Source organism: Balaenoptera physalus (genome assembly GCF_965194825.1).
Source record: "Balaenoptera physalus genome assembly, chromosome: 10".
NCBI lineage: Eukaryota > Metazoa > Chordata > Mammalia > Artiodactyla > Balaenopteridae > Balaenoptera > Balaenoptera physalus.
Window position 1 is genome coordinate 23,863,475 of NC_138889.1, and position 17,000 is coordinate 23,880,474.

General features: G+C 42.5%; 2 protein-coding genes across 5 annotated transcripts in view; both read left to right on the top strand.

The window, feature by feature from the left end:
• The first annotated feature begins 69 nt into the window (after window positions 1-69).
• On the top strand, window positions 70-10,210 carry LOC309667909 (uncharacterized protein C11orf52). The gene is made up of 4 exons (XM_082476931.1): window positions 70-3,274; window positions 7,925-7,962; window positions 8,982-9,037; window positions 9,270-10,210. The coding sequence occupies exons 1-4, from the start codon at window positions 3,243-3,245 to the stop codon at window positions 9,516-9,518; spliced, it is 375 nt and encodes a 124-aa protein (XP_082333057.1). The 5' UTR covers window positions 70-3,242; the 3' UTR covers window positions 9,519-10,210.
• A 467-nt stretch (window positions 10,211-10,677) lies between these two features.
• DIXDC1 (DIX domain containing 1) overlaps window positions 10,678-17,000 on the top strand; it is a 74,742-nt gene continuing 68,419 nt past the window's right edge. The window contains exons 1-3 of one of the 4 annotated variants that reach the window (XM_082476870.1): window positions 10,678-10,810; window positions 11,495-11,638; window positions 12,425-12,516. In XM_082476870.1, coding sequence (XP_082332996.1) covers window positions 12,460-12,516 — 57 coding nt within the window. In that variant the 5' untranslated portion in view covers window positions 10,678-10,810; window positions 11,495-11,638; window positions 12,425-12,459. The remainder of the gene's footprint in view (window positions 10,811-11,494; window positions 11,639-12,424; window positions 12,517-17,000) is intronic. The other 3 variants (XM_082476869.1, XM_082476871.1, XM_082476872.1) reach the window with 3 other exon arrangements.

A 17,000-nucleotide genomic window follows, 5' to 3' on the forward strand; every position in this document is an offset into this window, starting at 1 on the left:
TGGGATGGGCAGGGAGGGAGACAAAAAGGACAGCTAGACAAAAAGGTCCTCAGTTAGATGTACCCAACGTCATAGCACCCTGAGCTCACACTTGGATGCTGAGATCACACCTGGAAGCTGACACTGGCTCCAGATCAAATTCCTGGCCATAATTTTCTCACAATGCAACAAAAGAGAGAGTGATCCTGGGAGGGAAAAGGGATATGCCATCCAAACAGCCCAGAGGGCACTGTCTGAGCTGGTGATTAGAGACACAAAAACAAGGGTCTCCAGACTGTCTGGCCTGTTTTGGGTAGGGGTTGGGAAAACAGCTTTTGGCTGCAGAGTTGCCTAAAGCCCTGGTTTCCCATACTAAGGCCTGTCCACTGTAAATGGTCTCTGATTCTGAGGGATCGAGTATGCAGACACAGGGGCACAGACACAGAAGCCTCTGCCATTGTCACTGAATCACAAAGTCTCCCCACCCTCTGCCTATGAGAGAAAGCATTTGTTTCTAACCTTGAAACATCCCAAAGAGAGGAATTGCTGCATCACTCCACCCAATCCAAGTCTAAATGCAGGGGAGCTAGGGTTATTGGTATGGTGGCGATGGCCAGGGAAACTTCCTTTGGAAGTAGAGTCTTAATACTAGGGGTATGATGTATTCAGGAAAGCCTGGGGGGGTGGGGGGTTGACCTCTTAATTACTGTCTGTAATCAAGAGAACATGCATGTGTATGCTTTCAGGAGTGTCCAGAAGACCTCCCTTCCCCCCAATATATCTTTTACTAGGTTGTGATGGACATCTGAAATTCTTCCATTAAAGTGGTTGATTCTTAACTTTTTTTATGGACCCTCTTGAAAAATCTGACAAAAGCAATAGATCCTCTTACCAGAAAAACACACATGCTCCGAAATTTGGCATACAATTTGAATAGGTTCACACAGCTCTTGAGATCCATTCATATGCCCCTCTTAGGGAATCTGTGGACCCCCAAGATAAGAACCCTCATTTGAAGAATACAATTCTTGGTTAAAGGATTGCCATCTACTAAAAATTAAAGCATGCCTTAGAGAAATAACTATTGATGTATTCTTTTGTTCACTCATTCAACAAATATTTATTAAACCCCAAGTAATATACTATGGAGGTTATACATTGTAAATATAAATTTAAAACTATGCTCCTTGGTTGTCTACTCTCAGGAATCTTAACATCTAGCTGAGAAGAAAAAGAATTGTAAAAGGATCGTATTCAGACTTCAACCAGGACAGCTTCACTTTGATCTGTTTCGCAGCTGGAATTTTTACATGAGCTTCATTTAAAAGAAAGGGTTCCTTAGCTAGAAAAAAATTTGAAACCTCTGATTTTGTCCAAATCCCCATCCCATTCAAATACTTTGAAGATTATTAGCCAACTTCTGGGACATTTTCAGTGACCGAGAGCTTAGAACTTCATAAGGGAGCCCATTTCATTTTCTTTTTGGACACATCTGTTATAAATTCTTCCTTCCATTGATCCAAAATCTGCATTTCAGTAACTTCTGCCCATTGGCTCAGGTTATGTCCAGAAAATAAATGCAATCCTTCTTTTAACCATATTTTATAGGACTTTCCATACCACTTAGAACTCAGACAACTTTCTCTTGAATACACTGCCTCTTGACACTGTAACTTGAAATTCAACATGTAAACCTAAAATTATTATTCCAATCATGGACTGACTGGTACAGACTTCAGTGGAATAATCAATACCGTTGTTTATCACTCTGGACTTCTATTAATGGTGCTTTGGGTATATCAGATTTTCTGGCTACCACAACACAGTGTTGGTTCCTTTGGAATTTCTGGTTATATAAAAATGTCACATGTTTTCCTTTAAATTTTTTCTTTAAATTAGAGAAAGTAGCTAGAAAGGGACCGAGATTGTGGAGGGCTTTGAGTGCCAAGCTGAGAAGTTTGGGTAACAGGATGAAAAGAATACAGTTAATGGTAGAGTACAGAATGGACTGCCAGGGAGAAGCACGGCCATGAAATAAGAGGCTAGTGCAATGATCCATCACCAGACAATAAAGTAAGATGCTTTACCGTCTAACAAGTAGCTGAGAACAAGAAGTAATAATAATAACAATAGCTAGGACTTACTGAGAGGGTCCCATGTGCCAGGCCCTGGACTAGAGTTTTATATACATTATCTCATTTAATCTTCACCACAATCCTACAAGGCTGTGACTCTTATTATCTCCATTTTTCATAAGGAAAGAAGATGGGGAGGAATGAAGCGTCCAGGGTACTCTCTGTGGAGTACAGGGCTGAGTGCTGGGTCCTGAACATCCATAAGGGACACACAAATAACTGGGCATCTGAACAAGACACTGAAGAGGGGGTGGGAACATTGAAGACAAGCCATACAGGTTCCACAAAGTCTCCTAGAGCCCCTATTTTCTACAGAGGGATTTGCTCAACTGCATCCTAGTTGCCAGTGAGTGTGGAATGAGTCCAGCTTCAGGTCTTTGGAGGAGAAGCTGAGTTGAGATTAAATGGCGATTCCGTAGTTCTCTACTGGGGATGGGGAAGTGAGTGGCTAAGAAGTGCTGAGACCATTCCAATCATAGAATCATATGATTTTTGACCAGAAAGGGGATTAAGTAATGAGTTCAGCCCTCCATTTTTACAGTCCTAGAAAAAAGTGATTTGTCCACATTAATTCCAATCGCAAGGGAGAATACAAAAGGAATACATTTCCCAAAATTTTAGTTTCCAAAAGAGTTCAGTATTCAAACCCAGATTCTGGACAAGGATAATAAGAGACTGACACCGATTACCTTGAAAGTGAAACTCAATTAGACCTGCCTAGTGCTGGGGAAACATAAGTAAGACTCTTTATTATAGACGATACATTTCAATGACACTGTGAAGTAGTAGAGAAACATTTTCTATGGAAACCCAGAGCCCTTTTCTGTCTCAGGTTTCTTCTCACTGAAGCTTGAAGCTCAAAGTTAACGCTTCATCCAAGTAGCTCCAAATCCCGAAGGTGAGATTGCTCTCACCTGGAGCCCGTGTGTGTTCCCCTACCGTTTGGCTGGGAGCAGTCACCTGGGAATCTTTCCAGCAGGTGGCTTCCGAAGTCCAACCTGTTAGGTTGAAATCTGACCCTGACGGAGACTCCCTGGGAGCTGCTACTGAAAGCTGAACCGGGAACCAGGAAATGCACAAGCCTCTATCTGTAGCAAAACAGCTGGGCTCCCCGGGAGACAGAGCACCATGGGAAACCGGCTCTGCTGCGGGGGAAGCTGGTGAGTAGGGGGAAAGGTCGGAGGGTAAGGTCTCTGTTGGTGGACATGAATGCCCCAAGGATAAGAGAGAGCCTGCAGCTAGTGTTCTGCCAACTTCCCACTGTCACCTTCTCCAAATAGCACCTCCTCCACGTGGCACCTCCAGGGGCCAACACCAGAGCAGCACCCCTTCTCTGCTCCCTCCTTTCAGGAAACCTCAAAAAACAGCCAAGCCAGCTGTCTGTCCAACGGCCAGGACAGGGCTGGAATGGTAAATTGACATTTTTTCTCTTTGTCTTCCTCTGCCTCCTCTTTCCCTTTATTCTCGTCCTTTCTCCTCCAGATAATGGTAATAATTGTAGCATTTGGAACTTTATAATCTCATTTAATTTTCCCAACAATTCTGAGGGAGGTGGTCTTACTCCTTCTCCCATTTTACAGCTAAGAAGCTGAGATTCAGAGACGTTAACTAATTTGTCTGGGGTCACATGGCTAGTAAGCAAACAAACCAAGATTCCAACCCAAGTTTATCTGACTTCAAAGCCCATACTTTTAATCACGCCATAATACTGCCTCCTGAATCAAGCAAATCAACTTTGGAGAAGTGTTTATGTAAAAAGGTAGAAGTAAAAAAAATAATAATAATAAAATAAAAATAAAAAATAAAAGGGCAGAAATGAGGAGGAGAATATCCATGCAATATTTGAATATAATTTTCACATTTGTTTGCTGTGTGACCTTAGGCAAATTCTGTAACTTCTCTTTTTCCTCATATGTCATATGTAGATAACACAACCTGTGTTGTTTAGATCACGGACTTGAAGAGCAGATTATATGTGAAAGCCTCACAATAAATGAATCATATTGCCTTTATTGTTCTTTCCCAGGATTGTCATCACTGTTGTTAAATAACAAAAATTCAACCAAGTAAATTTAAAAAATTTAATTGGCTTCATTGAACAGTTCATGAATGGGGCAGCATCTCATCTAGTAAGTAGAAAGGAGCTCCGAGGAGTGGTACAAAATGAAAGGCTTTTATAGGCAGAAGGGGGAAGGGATCAAGGGAAGAGCAGATGACCTCATCTTCCTTTGGGCGATGGAAAAGGTCTATGTGGCAGATTATCTCATTGATGCTGACCAGAAAATTCCAAACTGACCGTTTAAGACTACATTCCTGGGGAAGGTTGAAACTCCAGTTAGGCTAAGTATTAAGCCATGGTTTGGTGGTATGAGCTTAGCACAAGCAACACCATTTGAGGTCTGTCGTTTCCTTTCTTTTTTTTTTTTTTTTTTTAATTTTTTGGCCGCACTGCACTTGGCATGTGGGATCTTAGTTCCCCGACCAGGGATCGAACCCATGCCCTGTGCAGTGGAAGTGCGGAGTCCTAACCACCGGATCACCAGGGAAGTCCCGGCCTGTTGTTTCTTTTTAACGCTATAAACCCCTGGGCCTAGTTTTATCCTGCCTACTACCTTCTTTTTTTTTTTTTTTTTTTAATATTAATTAATTTATTTAGGCTGTGTTGGGTCTTCGTTTCTGTGCGAGGGCTTTCACTAGTTGCGGCAAGTGGGGGCCACTCTTCATCACGGTGCGCGGGCCTCTCACTATCGCGGCCTCTCTTGCTGCGGAGCACAGGCTCCAGACGCGCAGGCTCAGTAATTGTGGCTCACGGGCCCAGTTGCTCCGTGGCATGTGGGATCTTCCCAGACCAGGGCTCGAACCCGTGTCCCCTGCATTGGCAGGCAAATTCTCAACCACTGCGCCACCAGGGAAGCCCCCTGTCTACTACCTTCTTAGCTCTACCACTCCATGCCTGCATCTGTCTTGAGGGTGTCCTGTTTATGAATAAAGTATCATTATGTTTAGAGAGATAGGTGAGGTACATTGAAAAGCACATATAATTTGGAGTCAGTACATTGGATTCAAGTCCTGTTCCTACTACTCATTCATTTATTAAACAAATATTTTATTGAACACCTGTGTGTATCAGGCATGGTGATAGAGGCAGAAGACATAGCAATAATAGGAAATTTGGTTCTTGCCTTCTTGAGTAAGATACCAAAGTTCTAGGGCCTTAGTTGGCCCATCTATAAAATGAGAACAGCACTTTTTAAACTCTGAGATGTCCTATAGACATGGGACATCTAGAAACATAAAAACTTCCAGAGAAGGGGGTGTAAAGCATCTTTCACTCCCTTTCTTCCCAAGTCTTCATAGTTTTCATTTTTGGTTATTTCTTCCTCGGATGGTGGTAGTCATAGTAGTCAGCTTTGACTGACACTCATTATATGCCAGGCACCTAGCTGAGTATTTCACATTTATTATTTTATTTAAATTTTACAATAATCCCATGAGTTTTAAGTTCTATTATTATCTTCATTTTATTAATAAGAAAATGGAGGGAATTCCTTGGTGGTCCAGTGGTTAGGACTCAGCGCTTTCACTGCTGAGGGCCTGGGATTGATCCCTGGTCAGGGAACCAAGATCCTGCATGCCATGTGGCATGGCCAAAAATTTTTAAATAAATTAAATAAATAAAATGAAAATGGAAGCCTAATGAAGTAAAAAACTTGCTAAAGGTCATAGAGCCAGTCTGACACCGTCAATCAGACTCTAGAGCCTGTCTAGAAACACTGCACCAGATATTCTAACCAAAATATATTTTTTCCTCTTAAAATATTAGTAGGACTGGATAACTATTGTTCTCTATTTCTCATTATCTCAATAAACTTCAGAAACTTAGACACTCTGACAATTGAGATTTTTATTTAAAATTTTTTTTTCTGATTACAAAAGTAATACACATTCACTGTAGAAAATTTGGAAAGCACCAAAGAGGAGAAAATAAGAAACAACCATAAATATAAGCATCCAGAGATGACAGGAACCTTTTAGTGTATTTCCATGTAATCCTTTTTAAATGCCTATATACATAGTTTTTATCCCAAAACATATTACCTTTTTATTATCTTAATAAAGAGGAAAATTTTCCATGCTATTAGGTGTTCTTCCAACATAACATCTCTCTTAAATTGATGTATAATGTTCCATTGATTGGAGATGCCATTTATTTAGTTAGTTCCCAATGTTGGACATTTAGGATATTTCCTATTTTTTGCAATTATAAATAATGCTACAATGAGCATCCATATTTGCACCTGTCTGACTATTGCTTAGAACTGCTACATCAGAGGGTACACACATTTATGTTTAAGGCTCCTTATACTTATTGCCAATTGCATTCTAGAAAGACTGCACCAATTTTTATTCCTACTACCAATATAGGAGAGTGCCCATTTGGTTTCCTTAATTCTGGGCTAAACATAAAATCCTATCATCACCCGCGAGTCTAACCGAATATTCCATTTGGGTCATGTCCAGGCATTGTGCAACATCCAACTTGGGAACAGGCTCTGTTCACTAAAATTGAGTCACCCAAATCTACATTATTTTAGAATTAATATTCTCTTTATCTGTTTAAGTAGAAATAAGTAGGAAGACAGTAGTGACCGGGGCAAGGAATTAGAGGCTAGGATTAGGCTATGACTAGGCAGTGGTAAAAGAAAGGAAGAGCTAAAGTGGAAGAAGAGGAAGTAGAAAGACCCAGAAATAGTTTCAAAGCTTTTCTTCTGAACCACCTCTAGAGTTCAAATGGAGACTCAAACTGCTCTCAGCTCAGCAAGCTGCATTAAAACCAAAATCAAACCAAAACACAAACCTCTGTCAGATATGTGTGGAAAAATCCTGCTTTTTCTACATTAGTAAAATGAACATGATTTAGAAGTCCCCCCTCTTTCTTTTTAATTAGCAAAAGAAGGAAACTTCCTTGGGGAGACAGAAGTCAGACAAATAGGGTTGGCTCTGTTACAGTTGGAAATGTACGGGCAAGAAAAACATCTGGAGTAAGCCACAAACTATTCAGCCTATTTCCTCAGACAAGTGTTGTTTCTCTGGCCATCAAACAGTTGACAATCACATAGACACACTGGCTCCATCGGGGACCCCAGGGGCTCAGAAATTAGTATAAGAGGTCTGTCCTGCAGGGAGGGCAGCGTAGCTGAGTCACTCACCAAATTCAGAGCTTCCTGTGCTCTGGATGTTAAAGGTTAAACATCTTTCACTTTCTGTGTTAATTAAAAACAAGGACAAAGAAGCAGGGTGGGAGGTCACCTGTTAGGAAAGGGCTGTGCAGGGCTCTAATTAGTCAGCCCTGGTTGTGGCAGTTTCTGTGACTCCCAGAATGAGAACCCCAGGTTGGCAGAGACCCTGAAGGACAGACACCAGAGAAGAAGCAAGAGGGTCTCTGAATCCAGGAATATCCCATTATTTGGCCAGTTTCCCTTACCCTCTGCTGGGATTAGCCTGTTAGACAATCCCAGAATAGCCCTCAACTCAGCTACATCCCTGGCATGTAGCGCCTGGTTGCCTGAGTCTGTATTTTGGGTTTGGTTATGTCAGTTGTACCACTCCACCTTCCAGAACCAGCCCTTTGGGAGAGGTATGGTACCCTTGATAAATGCTTTGGGGCTGGCTCAGGGTGAATCTTTGTTAGAGGGAGGTGAGGGAAGGTCATCCTACCAGAATGCTAAGGGGACCACAGAGCAAATGATGAAGGAGGGAAGATACAGGCCAGGCTTTTACACATGAGTGATCTGTTTTTCCTTTCACAGGAGCTGCCCATCAACTTTCCAGAGGAAAAAGAAAATGGGTAATGGGCGTTGGGGTGGGGGGGGGGGGGGAGGGGGGGAGGGGGGGATGCTAGGGGGAGTGCAAATTTGAGAAAAGAAGATAAGAGAACCAGTGTCTTTAGAAGGGGCATAAGGTGGGGGACGGCTAAAGGGAGATAGTACACCAAAGAGAATCGTTAGGTTACTGTGCTCAAGACCAGCTCTGAAACTCTGAGTCTCATCCTTTCCATTATCTAAGAGTGGCAAGGTTGGTTGCTCATTCTTTCATTCATCCAGCAAAAATTTATTCAACCCTTATATTGTATGTGAAGCACTAGGCAGGATTCCAAGGAGGCAGAGAGGCACAAGAGGAAGGGCACATGGTCTCGGCCCTAGAGGAACTGAAAATCAAGTCTGAGAAAGAGATACACGTTAACAAGTAAGCGTAATACCACGTATTGATACGAGTGCTCCCAGCAGCACCATATTCATGCTGTGAGAGAAGGGGAGAAAACACCGATGTTGAAGGAGTAATAGCAAGTTCACAAGTGGGAAGAGGAGCAGAGAGGAGAGGGTATTTTAGGCCAGGGAATTATCTCATGCAGAGAAAAGAAAGACAAGAGAAGAGAGCGACTTTATGGAAAGTGACCAAATGTTTGGTGTAGCTGAGCTCTTACCATATTGCCCGGTAATAGTCTGTTTACTTGTCTCCCCGCGTAGACTGCAAGCTCCCCTGCAGAGGAGAAAACAGCCTACTCATCCTTCTATCCCTAGAATGTGGCACAGAGCCTGGCATACAATGGGCTCTCAACATATGCCTGTTGAACTATGTTAGGGGCCAGTGAAAAATTAGGATGGAAGATATTACGGGCAGATTGTGAAAGAGCCAGATTGTATACTCTGCTAAGGAGTTTGTGGGAATGGTAGAAGTAAGAGATGAGAGCAGAGGCAGGGAGATTAGTTAGAAGCCCACCATAATAATTTCACAGAGATTTGAAGAAGGCAATCTCAGTAGAGACAGGAAGAGAAAATGGATTTAAGTCGGATTTCTTCCTCTCAGGGAGCCAAGCAAGACGGACATTAAAGCAGCAGCAGCAGCAACAGAATGGCACAAAGGTAATGAAAACCTCCGTCCCTTCCAGGAGGTTGCTCAGACATGGGATCCCAGGACTCAGCTTTTCCATCCTGGGACAGAAACGTCTCAGTTATCTGTAGAAGTTTCTGGTCCTGCCCATCTTCCTCCATCCCCCAAAGCAGCAAAGCAAAGTGTCATTTAACAGACCCTGCGTTGGAGGTGAGGGGCAAAACCAAGTCAAGAATCTCCCTTAATGCTGTCCATTTCTCTCAGGGCCATGACCCAACGGGACGTACGTATGAGCAGGTGTTAAAGCAGCCTGTGTCTCAGGAGAGGAGTCAAGGCCTCAGGTCGGAGGAGAGCAGCTTACACTATGCAGACATTCAAGTGTGCAGCCTAACCCAGACACGCTCTGCCCAGGAGGTGAAGTACCTACAGCTAGAAAATGCTACAGAGTATGCGACCCTTTACTTCGCCCAGTCCACACCCCGCTATGACAGCAAGAACGGGACCCTAGTATGAGCCCTGGGGAGGAGGGACCTGTTTGCATCATTTCACCACTATGGCTGTGGGGAGAATCTACTGCTTTGGGGGACTGGCTGGCAGCCCAGGGATGGCGGACACGTTTTAGGCTTAAAGAACTACAGAGCCCCTGGAATTGAGGGCCCCAGTCTTGCGCTCTCCCTAAGCCTATCTCTTATTTGCCACCATTAGCTTGGGGTTGTATTTGGGTTACCTGGGGGTGGATGGAGTTCTACAAAATGAGAGGGCTAGGCTGAGTGTGCGGGAAGGTAGGGTTTTGCCCCCTACCTTTGTTCCTGCTCTCTAGAAAAGTGCAGAGGGAACAGGTTACCCTTGAAGCATCTGCACTTGAGCCGATTTTGTTGGAGTTAATTTGATGGTATCCCTTCTACACACCTTAAACGCCAAAGCTGAAGAAGAAGAGGTGCTCTGGAAAGCATTCAGAGCTCTTGTACACAGCTTCTAGGGCTGGCTTGGGCAATTTCCTCAGTGGCTGGGTCAAGGGTCCCAGACCTACACAAACAAATGAGGGAAGGGGCTGAGGCATGGAGCAAGCGTTTTCTGACCATCCATTACAAGGACGTCAAGTCACAGATGTTGACAGCACTGCAAGGCCCAGAAACTCCCTTTAGCTGGACTGTTTTCTCTCGCGGGTGCAGAGCCGTTAGGATCAATAAATCGCATAAGGAACATGCCTGGTGTGTTTTCTTGGGTGGAGGTCTGCGGGCTCTTCGAAGCACAGCGGGTCTCACTCAGCCTCAGGGTAGTAGGGAAGGCCAGCCACTTTCTGCCGCACTACCGGGTGCGGCCGGAGTAGAGCCCCGGAAGCAGTAGTTTGCACGGACTGGAGGCAGGTTCCCATGTACAAAAGGCAGAGCTCCCAGGGCGGGGTCGGGGCCGGCAGGAGGCGGGGTCCGGGCCGAGGGACGGGGTTCTGGCTATCAGGAGACAGGGTCCAAGCCAGCGAGAGGCAGGTCTAGACGGGCAGGGGACGCGGTTCTGGCAATCGGGAGGCGGGGTCCGGGCCGGCAAGAGACGGGGTGAAGGCCGGCAGAGGTTGTGCTCAGGGCCATTAGGAGGCGGGGCTGGACAAGCAGGGGGCGGGGTCTGAGCCGGCAGGGGGCGGAGCTGGACCAGGGCTGGCTCCGGCTGGCTGGAGGCGGGACCGGTCCGGGCCGGCCTCCGCCGTCACCATGGCAGCGGGCACGCAGAGGCGACGCTATAGCAGGAGGAGGCCGTGCTCAGAAGGGCTGGGGACAGAAAGGCGGAACCACACATCGACGATTTAAGAGGTAGGTGCTGAAAGGTGGCGGGTACCTACCTGGAAAGTATTATTACCACCGGTTGAGCTTCCAGACCAGAACTGGGGACAAACGGAGGGGCGAGAGTGTGGTGGGAAGAAGGAGGTGGAAGTTTCAGGTTCCGAACCCTCTCCAAGCTTTTCAGGTTCTTAGTGTGCAGTTCTTGATTCAGACTTTCGGAGCTTGAAGACTTCCCGTTCTCAAGCTGCACACCATCCTCCGCAAATACGGTGGCCCCTGGGTTTGTTCCTGAGAGGGAAGATTCCTTAAGATGGATAGAGTACTGAAAAATGGAATCACAGCGCAAAAAATAGCTGGAAATAATAGCATCAACTACTTAGAGTATTTGTGAGAATTTAAAGCACTTGGAAGAGTTCATAGTATGTGGGCAAATGTTGCCTGTCACCATCATCTTCACCACCACCGCTAGGCACCATTCTAGGCCTGTTCTCTGGCACAGATTTAGTGCAAGTGGATTCAGAAGAGGTGGCTAGAACACTGTCTGCACTACTAATTGGCAGAACAACACACTAGCCTGTTTCCTGTCAGCTGGGGGTAATAAAATGAACTCGCTTTCCAAGGGTTGTTTACTATGCTGGTCACATAAGTTGATATAGGTGATAGCACTTTATAAACTTCAAGTGCCTTATAAACATTTCTGCCTTGGAATGTAAGTGCTGCCTTTCTAGGTTAAAACTGAATTCCTGAGGATGAAGGGAACAGTGAGCCAGAAGCAGAGCTCCCGGTTATTTCTCCTCATTGTCTTCAGAATCCTTCCTATGGTCTGTGACTTAATGGAAGAAATTTTCACATATTGAGGTATGGGAAAGTCATTCTGGCTAATACATGGTTTACCTTGAATTTTGTGCTAACTAAAACAGCCTGTTTGTGGCTTATCAAACATACATTGTACATCTGCTTTAATCATTATAGAAAAGGGTGCCTTGACTAGAAGTAAAGAATAGCCATGTTAAAAGTAAAGATTAAATGCCTCCCTTCCTGGGACACCAATGCTGCTACTCCTTTGATGATAAGACTCCCTTCCCAGGTGCCAAGGCCGTACTGACTTGCTGTGTACATGCTGATCTGTTTGTTTGAAAGACTGAAGGAATGAGTCTCTGATTTGTTTGATGTTCTTTGTTCTGACAAGATTTAAAACTGTGCTGAAAACCATGCTTCTCCAGAGCAGTTCCTTAGAGTTATTTGAGAGGCTATCTCTGGGCTATAGTCCTCAGGTTGGCTCAAATAAAACTCTTTTCTATTTCTATTATAGATTGTTTATTGATTATTTCTGTCAACAGACTGATACATTTAGGGAGGAAGGAAAATGCATTCTTGCTTGACTGATAGGGAAGCATTTGTCTTTACTTATTGCTAGTAAAACCTAAGTGATTAGTATTAAAAATGCCACCGGGATAGCCCTGTTGTAATTATACTATCTTGGGCTGGATTTCCTGCTCACCGGGGTCCTATTTTTTTCATACTTCCAGGTGACTTGAATGGGTAGGCTTGGGGCAGGAACCTGACCCCTCTAAATTGGTTTAACTTTTGGAATTTTTTTCTTGACCTGTATTTTTGCATAGATCTTTCTCTTCCTATTTTAAGGTGGCCCTGATCCAGCTCTTCTAGGGACTCTGAAGATGGGTACCCAAGTGGTTAAGAGATTCTGTAACCCCCTGCTACCAGCAGAGCCCTCTGTAAGTTTCTGGTGTACCATTGAGAGGAGTGTGATGACGTTAATGGAATTTCAGTACAGCTCGACAACTGGGGGATTTCTCCATCAGGACTCAGATCCTGGAACAAAATTGTAATATATTTGCTTTCTTTTCTAGCTTCCCCTTCTTGTGGAAATTCTGGCTCACTTGATTTATTATCTTTTTCTGGAATTAATAAAATCAGGCAGAGGTTGAAAATTTCTAGCAATTAATCAGAACATATGGATTGTTTAAAAGATTTCAATAACATTTGTTATACAAATAATGTACGTGGGAATTCCCTGGTGGTCCAGTGGTTAGGACTGCATGCTTCCACTGCAGGAGGCATGGGTTTGATCCCTGGTCGGGGAACTGAGATGCTGTGTGCTGCATGGTGCAGCCAAAAAAAAAAAAAAAAAGGAAATAATGTATGTGAATTATAGAGCATTTGGGAAATAGTGCAAACCATGATTTTTTTAAAAACATAATCTTCCCAACGAGAAGCAATCCTGTTAATATTTTAGAATATTTTCTTCTAGTCTTTTTTCTATGTATATTATTTACATATTTGAGATCATATTATGCACATACTTTTGCCTTTTGCTTTTTCTGGCTTAATGTTTGTTAATATGAAATTGTTAAAATATTTGTTTTCATATGAACACAAATGTTTGGTAGACATTATAATGGCTGTAATTTTCTTTCTTTGTTGTTTTATTTTTTCTTTTGAATTTTATTTTATTTATTTTTTTATACAGCAGGCTCTTATTAGTCATCCATTTTATACACATCAGTGTATACATGTCAATGCCAATCTCCCAATTCATCACACCACCAACCTCACCCACCGCTGCTTTCCCCCCTTGGTGTCCATACGTTTGTTCTCTACATCTGTGTCTCTATTTCTGCCCTGCAAACCGGTTCATCTGTACCATTTTTCTAGGTTCCACATATATGCGTTAATATGCGATATTTGTTTTTCTCTTTCTGACTTACTTCAGTCTGTATGACAGTCTCTAGATTCATCCACATCTCTACAAATGACCCAATTTTGTTCCTTTTTATGGCTGAGTAATATTCCATTGTATATATGTACCACATCTTCTTTATCCATTCCTCTGTTGATGGGCATTTAGGTTGCTTCCGTGACCTGGCTATTGTAAATAGTGCTGCAATGAACATTGGGGTGCATGTGTCTTTTTGAATTGTGGTTTTCTCTGGGTATATACCCAGTAGTGGGATTGCTGGGTCATATGGTAATTCTATTTTTTGTCTTTTAAGGAACCTCCATACTGTTCTCCATAGTGGCTGTATCAATTTACATTCCCACCCACAGTGCAAGAGGGTTCCCTTTTCTCCACACCCTCGCCAGCATTTGTTGTTTGTAGATTTTCTGATGATGCCCATTCTAACTGGTGTGAGGTGATACCTCATTGTAGTTTTGATTTGCATTTCTCTAATAATTAGTGATGTTGAGCAGTTTTTCATGTGCTTCTCAGCCATCTGTATGTCCTCTATGGAGAAATGTCTATTTAGGTCTTCTGCCCATTTTTTGACTGGGTTATTTTTTTTAAAATATTGAGCTGCATGAGCTGTTTATATATTTTGGAGATTAATCCTTTGTCCATTGATTCGTTTGCAAATATTTTTTCCCACTCTGAGGGCTGTCTTTTCGTCTTGTTTATAGTTTCCTTTGCTTTGCAAAAGCTTTAAAGTTTCATTAGGTCCCATTTGTTTATTTTTGTTTTTATTTCCATTACTCTAGGAGGTGGATCAAAAAAGATCTTGGTATGATTTATGTCAAAGAGTGTTCTTCCTATGTTTTCCTCTAAGAGTTTATGGTGTCCGGTCTTACATTTAGGTCTCTAATCCATTTTGAGTTTATTTTTGTGTCTGGTGTTAGGGAGTGTTCTAACTTCATTCTTTTACATGTAGCTGTCCAGTGTTCCCAGCACCACTTATTGAAGAGACTGTCTTTTCTCCATTGTATATCCTTGCCTCCTTTGTCATAGATTAGTTGACCATAGGTGCGTGGGTTTATCTCTGGACTTTCTATCCTGTTCCATTGATCTATATTTCTGTTTTTGTGCCAGTGCCATATTGTCTTGATTACTGTAGCTTTGTAGTATAGTCTGAAGTCAGGGAGTCTGATTCCTCCAGCTCTGTTTTTTTTCCCTCAAGACAGCTTTGGCTATTCGGGGTCTTTTGTGTCTCCATACAAATTTTAAGATTTTTTTTTCTAGTTCTGTAAAAATGCCATTGGTAATTTGATAGGGATTGCATTGAATCTGTAGATTGCTTTGGGTAGTATAGTCATTTTCACAATATTGATTCTTCCAATCCAAGAACATGGTATATCTCTCCATCTGTTGGTATCATCTTTAATTTCTTTCAACAGTGTCTTATAGTTTTCTGCATACAGGTCTTCTGTCTCCCTAGGTAGGTTTATTCCTAGGTATTTTATTCTTTTTGTTATGGCTGTAATTTTCTTGACCATTCCCTTGATGTTGGACTTCTAGGTTCCCTTCCCCACCTTGCAAATAACTAATTGATTTTCTCATTTAAGACTTTTTTTCCCTCAGGATAGAGTTCCAGAAGTAGAATGCTAGGTCAAAGGATGTGAACATTTTAAGTAATAAGTTACTTTTTAAAAGAAGAATTGCAGTGTCCGATTTTGTATACATCCTTCAGAAGGCAGAGGGACATCAGTTGGGAGATAGGAAGGTCCTTGGTAGAAATCTGGCTACCTCTTGCAACGAGACCCAGGGTCCTGCAGAAAGATTATTTCACGGTAGTATAATTAGTCATGTGGAACCGTAACACATTATGAATGGCAGTCCAAGAGACATGGGGGCATTTACAGTGTTTTTACTGAGAGAAACTCAGGGTCACTTCCAAAGTACCCACCAGATGGCGCTAGTCCTAATCTGATTTTACCCACAGGATACTTGGCAGATAACGTTTGAAATGTGAATTTTAAAAAATCATGTAGAATATATTTGCATATCTGCTTTGGTACAGTTTATATTAAGCACTAGCATCTGGTGACTACTTTGGCAGCATCCTACTCTAGTCTCACACCATTCTGTCTCTTTTTTCCTTTTTCTCCCCACTCAGTCTGTCACAATCACCCTGTACACTCTGTCCCCACATACTAATATTGGATTCTCTGTTTTACTAGTCTTCCTTTTACTATTCTTTCTTTTAGTCTTGTTTCTTGCCCTTCTGTGTGTGTGTGTATTTATGTGTAACTGTGACTTCTTGAAGTTTTTGCTAAAAGAATAGGACCTGCTGTATATAATAGGTGCTCAGTATACATTTAATATATGTTTAATGAAAGACTGCATTGGTGAAGGAGAGGAAAGTATAGAAGAATACCAGAAATTGTTTATATTTGTCTTGGAAATGCAGTAAAAGAGATTAAAAAATCACATTCCTAAGTTAACTATAAAGTGCTAAATGATATAGTATATAGCATGCTATCACTTTTGAATTTTCAGGAGAAGAAGCCAATATTTATTGAGCATCTACTATATGCCTTGAAATATTCTTGGTTCTAGAGATAAATCAGTAACAAAACATACAAAACTCCCTGCCCTTATGCAGCTTACATTCCGGGCAGAAGGGAGGCTGACAATAAACAAGTAAACAAGTAAGTCTAGAGTATGCAAGATGGTGATGAATGTTAGGAAGGAAAATAAAATTAAACCAGGCAAAGAAGTTTGGGAGTGCTGAGGTGAGGAGGTGGTATCATTTTAAGTGGAGTGGTCAGAGAAGGCCAAACAGAATAAACACATTTGGGCGGAGACCTGAAAGAAGGGCAGGGATGCACCATGGGTTATCTGAGAGGTGGGTGTTCCAGACAGATTATGATCAGATCTGTCTTGATTTTAACGAACTCAGGAGTGGTCAGAGGAGTTCCATGAGGAAGTGGAACTTAAACTAGGCATAGTGAAGATTTGAGTAGCAGAAGTGCGGGGCATTCTAGGCAGAGGGATAGTCATGAAGGCATAGAGGTGAAAATGAGCCCCGTGAATCTATGAAATGGTGAAGAGCCTGCGAACTGAGCATAGGCAGTGAGGGGGGAGGTCTTAAGAGCTGGGCATGAGGAATCTACATCTGACATGCTAGGAAAAGGGAGTGTTTGAAGACATTTGAGCAGTTGAACAGCAAGATGAATGTGTTGCCTAAGGAAGATTAAGGGATGCAGACTGGCAGAAAAGCCTGGAGACAAAAGAGAGCAGTTTAGGAGCCAGGACACGTTTGGGACCTTTGCCGGTAGACGTGAACCCTTTTGTGTGTATGTATTTATGGTGATGTCTCTGAAGATAAATGCAATAGAAATTGTAAACATATGTTACTGCCAAGGAACTTGCTAATGTGAGAAAACAGAAAAAGACTAAGAAATTATTTCAGAGAGTCATTTAAGATATTTCCATTGACAATTTTAATTATTTGTTTATTCAAACTGCCTTTCTGCTTCCTTA

Bases quoted from the DNA above. Each gene is read 5' to 3' on its own strand.
- LOC309667909 (XM_082476931.1), top strand. From the start codon at position 3,243: ATGGGAAACCGGCTCTGCTGCGGGGGAAGCTG. The intron at 7,963-8,981 runs GTAATGGGCGTT...TCTTCCTCTCAG, and splicing joins CCAGAGGAAAAAGAAAATGG to GGAGCCAAGCAAGACGGACA. The intron at 9,038-9,269 runs GTAATGAAAACC...CATTTCTCTCAG, and splicing joins AGCAACAGAATGGCACAAAG to GGCCATGACCCAACGGGACG.